Below are 6,169 nucleotides of genomic sequence, written 5' to 3' on the forward strand. Positions count from 1 at the left end.
TTAATAAGACTAAATTAGCTTTACTATTATTAAACCTTGTAAATTTCCAACTATGAGCTAGCTGTTAGTCTCGTACTAATAATTAACTCCCCTTTGTTATTGCATTGAATTTCTTTCTTCATGCAGTTGATTTCCTCGTTTTTATTTTCAAAATATATATATCTATTCATGACGTGCGTTAGCCGTTCTAGAAAAAATAAAGTAGAATGAATTCTGAAGATTGAGAATATTTAATGTGGTATTATTTTCATTAGCAATTTTACTTTTTTTAGGATGGGGCATGGGAATTGGGATGATATAGTGAAATAGCAACTTGCTGGATCTTAATAAAGTAAAAGGTGCCAACGATGCACGCTGTCGTAAATCATTTCCAAAAGCTAAAGTTTATGAGCTTAATGTAAAGTTTGTTACTATATACGTATCCAGTGAATTTCTTAATAAATATGCAAAGTTTGGACATAAATTACTGGATTATATCGAATTGTACTATCCGTATGATCTTTTAATTTAGTTTACTTTAGTTTATTTCTCCCCCGTTAACCTTTTTCTTTCTCTCACAAATTAGAGTTCCCATAGTAGGGAAAAGGGGAAAGTAAAAATAGAAGGAAATGAAGAAAAGGAAAAGGAAAATTCTCGCATCATTCCATGGAGTAAATTTTTTATTACGTTTACGTAAGTAATTATCAAAACATATAAATAGACAAACTAAAAGAAGGAATAACAAGAAAAGCACAGATTTAAATTAAATCTTCTAATCTGGGAAAAAAGATTTGATCAAGGAATAACCTCAAACTTGCATGCATCATGGCCTGTCAATATAGAAAATGATTATCAGTAATCAAATCATTCGCAACATTTTATAGTGAGAAACGGTCCGAATTTGGTCAACATTGCTCAATTTTCTCCTCAGTTAGATTTTTGATTTATTTATACGCTTGTCATCAACAAAGTATCCCATATTCGTCCTTATCATTAATGGGGCTGTAGCGTGAAATGGGTGGACTCTACATGTTCAATTTTCTAAAGAAAAGATGTTCATATTTGGTCCTCGACTTTTGACTATAATTTTAAAATGGTTGGAATTTCCTTAAGGCTCAAGGAATTTCCTTAAGGCTCAAGCCGTTACCCTTTTATAGTCTTAACTTTGAGGCATATCATCTTAGAGCATTCAGTGTATATTATTCAAAATATGGTAAAAGACTTAATCATACTATGTGTTTAAACCAAATTAAATATTTTAACATTATTATTAATTAAAATTAAAGTGAGAGTACACATCACCTAATCATGATTAAGTGATTAAATATATGTACGAAAGACGCACATCTTGCATTCACGGGTTAGCTAGATAAATTTTTACCCCAAAATATAGCAGGTAGATTTCTTGGAAACTTACTTGGATCATGGGCAGTTAAAACAGCAGCAGAATTGAAGTAGCAACTAGCCCCTTTTTGTTTCAAGTTTTGGTAGTAACTATTGAATGCATAAGAGGCATGTTCCCTCGCAGTATTTGGGAGGTAGCATGGCTGGTTTTCTTGTATTTTAGTGCAGTCTGCCCCATTTTGACATGCCCAGTTGAGGGCTTGCACCAGCTCATCATCTGGTGTCTGCTCATCTGCTATGCACCAGTCATGAAACTGTCCCTCTACATAGACCAAAAGGACAAAATTTCATTAGCCAAGACTTTAACATTTAATCAGAGGCCTTGGGTTGAAGCCTAGGGAATGGAGAAATTCCTGGTAAGGACGCTCTCAAACTGCCTTTATACGGACTGATAAATTGGACCAGTAGATTTCGGATACGAGACCAGATGATTAAACGAAAAAAAGATAGGGACTTTATTTAAATGAGCTTTTGCAAAACGTAACGGATCCTAATGAAAGAGGATGGTTGTGATAGTTGAACGATGAGTAAATTAGTCTAACTATGATGAATCCTCTATACACTAAAGGGGGACGGCCCGATCAAAGCAGAAACAAAGGATCATATAGTCAAGTAGTCTAACTATGTGAATCCTTTATACCTTTGAGGGGCCCGGCCCGAATAAAATGAATGCAAAAGTTTCATATTGTCAATTAGTCCAGCTATAATGAATCCTCTATACACTGAAGAGGGCAGCTTGAATAAAGCATAGACAAAGGATTCATATAGTCAATTAGTCCACCTATGATCAATCATCCACACACTGAAGGGGCTGCCCCCCACCCACACCCACAAAAAAAAAAAAAAAAAAAAACGAATACACGATTCATATATAGTCCAGTTTTGATGAATATCCTATATACGTTGAAAGAACCGGCCAATAAAGCGAATCGAAAGATTGAGATAAATAACTCTAACTCACATTCCAATTAAGACGAAGTTGATTATTGATATTAAAGTGTGATTTGTTTCATTCTTGGGTGGAACTAGCTAGGCTATTAGATCCCATTGCCAAATCTTGGTAGGTAAAACAGGTCAGTAGATCTAAAAATTTGCAGCCAATTTATATTCAATTCTTGGCTAGATGTAGTCATTAACAAGTCAAGATAGAAAGCAAAATTCCTAGTTAAACAATTACATATTTCAAAATGGAAAGAAGAAAGACCAAATACTTACCAGATTTTAAGGGAACAATTGAGAAGAAGAGTAAAGCAACTAGAATCTTTATCAAATTAAATGACATTGACCTGCACATCAATGATCTCTTATGTAAATTTCTGTTGCATCTGGAACTTGACATGCTTATTACAATTTATGAAGTTTGAAGCTTCTTGTAAAGGGTATGATGGTGAAACTACCACATGCAAACTTTGAATCCTTTGATTGTGCGAATTATTCAAATCGTTCTATAGTGACTTAAAATGTATGCAATCATTATTCAAATTGTCTAGTTTGCCCTCATATTTATTATATACAGTACCATATTTCTGATATCAACACATGCTATAGGATTTGTATATTTAGTATATAAAGGGTCATAGTTGTCAATGGACTAAAAGATTGGGATTGTAGCATATAATCTTTACAGCATCAAGATCACCGACACGAGAGGAAAACATAAAGCGATAAAAGTGGAAAATTCCCCTCTCTTCCAGTTGTCTATTGACTATTGTAATGGGTTGATTCTCCTTAAGCATTTAACAGATTAATTACAATCATAAGTACAGTAGATATAGCACGTAAATGTATTGAAATTGCTTAATACTTTAATATCAAACATCGCCAGCCATGACGAGAAAACACCTCACAAGTTATAAGACGTATGGATTTAAATATTAAGATCAAGACATCTTAGCCTGAATACATATCGCAATATTGAGATATTATATTGAGAATTACTATTAAAGAATTAAGTTCATTTGTTTTCTCAACATCTGAATATATGAAATACATGAAAATTCAAAAAATAATACTAATACTAGGAAAAATGGTGGGTAATGGTGATGGTGGCTAATTGTGAGTGATTGTGGGTGCTGACCGGTGATGATATATAGTTGGTAGTAATTGTGGCTGATGATGATGGTTGTCGGTGAGCTAGTGGTGGTGATGTCTGATAGTAATTATATATTACAGGTGATGATAGTTGGTGGTTACAGATCATAATGGTGGATGATGGTGATAGATAGTGATTGTAGCGACTAATAGCGGTGTGTGACGCTATATAAATGTAGTTGATAGTGGTGGTTCTAGTAATGATAGTTGATGGTGATGATTGTAAATTGATGACTAGTGGCGGTGACTAACTGTGGGGATTGACAATAATGGTAGTCATAGTCACGTGGATGGTGGTAGTTGATAGCGGGTGCAAATGCAGCAAGTACCGATGGAAGCCGATGGAGTACAACAACAACATACCCAGTGAATATATAGTTGGTAGTGATTGTGGTTGATGATGATGGTTGTCGGTAAGCTAGTGGTGGTGATGTCTGATAGTAGTTATATATTACAGGTGATGATAGTTGGTGGTTACAGATCATAATGGTGGACGATGGTGATAGATAGTGATTGTAGCGACTAATAGCGGTGTGTGACGCTATATAAATGTAGTTGATAGTGGTGGTTCTAGTAATGATAGTTGATGGTGATGATTGTAAATTGATGACTAGTGGCGGTGACTAACTGTGGGGATTGACAATAATGGTAGTTATAGTCATGTGGATGGTGGTAGTTGATAGCGGGTGCAAATGCAGCAAATACCGGTGGAAGCCGATGGAGTACAACAACATACCCAGTGAAATTCACAATGTGGGGTTTGGAGAGGGTAAAGTGTACGCAGACCTTGCCCCTACCTCAGAAGATAGGGAGGTTGTTTCCGAAAGACCCTCGGCTCAAGAGAAAGCATGATGAGAAAAGATCATATAAGCACAAGCAGTTCAAAGCAATATGAAAATGAAACTAACGAAAGCGAAAAAGCCATGATAAAGCAGTCTGGAAAAAAAAAGTAGCTTCCACAGATAAATAAGATAATCGAAGTGCAAGAAACAACATATAGTAGCAAGAATCAAAGGACAATAAACTACAAGTCAAACTGTGACTACTAGTACGAAGGGATACGCGGGACTACCTACTAGCCTACTACCCTAATCTAAGTCCTCCATAACCTTTTTTTTAAGGTCATGTCCTTGGTAGGTTGGAAATGCGCCATGTCCCATCTATGCACCTCTCCCCAATACTTCTTCGGCCTAACTCTACCTCTTTTAAAACCGACCATAGCCAACCTCTCACATCTCCGCACTGGGGCATCTGTCCATAGCCTTATGGAGGCGGATGGAGTAGTGGTGGTAAAATGTATTATTTGCAGAAATCATTGAAAGAATATTATTTTAATAATAGTAAGACTTTGCTGTGAATTTTAATTATAAAGATATATTCACACTCATTAAATGGTTATTAAAAAAATACGCATCTAAAATTAAAATCTAAATAATTAAGTACAGATTTAAGAACTAAAATCTGAACGATTTTAATGCAGAGAAAATTAAAAAAAGCACTATTATTTGGACGCTTCTAAAACCCATAGCTATAGTTTAACTAATTATGACTCGCATCTACTAATTTCTTGCCGTAGGGTGTATTTCGTTGTATTCAATTAAATTGTATTCAATTCGGTAATATTCAATCAAAGCTACTTTTTACACTTCATTCAAACAACAAATATTCAACAAAAAAAAGGCAAAAATTCCCTTCAAAATACAGTAATATAGGAGAAAATATAAAAAAATACACTGTATTTACACTAAAAAATGGAGAATACAGTCAAACCCGGCCAGATCTCCGGCAAAAATATAAAACACCAAAAAATTGAGAATACATTCAAATCTGACAAGATTTGAGAAATACAACTATAAAATCCGGCGAATATTGCAAGCCCAAAATGAGGCTTTTAGACATTTTTTTGCACGGATTGCCTTGCGTTTGGGGTGGTCTTTAAATTTTGCCCCTCAAATTTGTGATCTTTAAATTTTGCCCTTCATATTTGTGGTCTTTAAATTTTGCCTTTTTGCTTGGAAAGATGAGCGAATACATGAGTTCGGTTCGAACCCCGCTCGCATAAAATAAAAAATAATTTCAAGGCAGATCGGGGGAGTGTATGCCTAGATCCAAAGATACAATCTTTAAGAAAAAGTTAAAGTTATGCGGATCCCAAGATAACTAAAATCGTCCTCAAGTACGCCTCGTGAGGCATGTTACTTTTTGGCTAAACATAACTACAAGTCGGAGGGGCATACAAAATTTAAACTTTGCCTTATAAGGCAAACTTTTTTTTTTTTTTTGGTTGAAAGTCTATTCTATTCCATCCAAAAAACTTGTACAGCACAAAGTTGAAGCTGACCTTCAACTGTACATGGTAAAATTCCTACTCACTAACTTGTATAAGTCAAACTAGGAGCAACTATTACATTAAAAAAACAACGACGTTTCAATCAACTACACTTAGCTAGGGGATAGCGATTCATAGCAAGCAAAGAAATCTTTGCCATTTAGAGTTGTTCTGCCTTGGATGTGAATATGTTGTGCAATCTCTCTTGCAGAGTCTATCGGAAGAACCGAGTGTTTTGAAATACGAGTAGGTTCCTTCTCTCTCAAACCAATGCCACTAGCATACCAAAAATGCAAAGAAGTAATGGAGCATGCGATTTGTGTCTAGCAATTGAGATCCATTTGATTTCATCTTGCACCCTATTCT

The 6,169-nt window shown here is 35.1% G+C and overlaps 1 protein-coding gene across 1 annotated transcript; it reads right to left on the reverse strand.

Annotated features, from left to right (window-relative positions):
- Positions 1–623: 623 nt before the first annotated feature.
- Positions 624–2,864, reverse strand: LOC132060514 (glucan endo-1,3-beta-glucosidase 4-like). The gene is made up of 3 exons (XM_059453530.1): positions 2,599–2,864; positions 1,397–1,645; positions 624–809 (listed from the first exon to the last, which is right to left on the reverse strand). The coding sequence occupies exons 1-3, from the start codon at positions 2,720–2,722 to the stop codon at positions 775–777; spliced, it is 408 nt and encodes a 135-aa protein (XP_059309513.1). The 5' UTR covers positions 2,723–2,864; the 3' UTR covers positions 624–774.
- Positions 2,865–6,169: the final 3,305 nt, after the last annotated feature.

Source organism: Lycium ferocissimum, chromosome 6, assembly GCF_029784015.1.
Source record: "Lycium ferocissimum isolate CSIRO_LF1 chromosome 6, AGI_CSIRO_Lferr_CH_V1, whole genome shotgun sequence".
Classification (NCBI taxonomy): Eukaryota; Viridiplantae; Streptophyta; class Magnoliopsida; order Solanales; family Solanaceae; genus Lycium; species Lycium ferocissimum.

Coding starts and splice junctions, on each gene's coding strand:
- LOC132060514 (XM_059453530.1), bottom strand. CDS start 2,722: ATGTCAAGTTCCAGATGCAACAGAAATTTACATAAGAGATCATTGATG. Junction 1,646..2,598: donor AATTGTTCCCTTAAAATCTG/GTAAGTATTTGG, acceptor TGGTCTATGTAG/AGGGACAGTTTCATGACTGG. Junction 810..1,396: donor TTTAACTGCCCATGATCCAA/GTAAGTTTCCAA, acceptor CTATATTGACAG/GCCATGATGCATGCAAGTTT.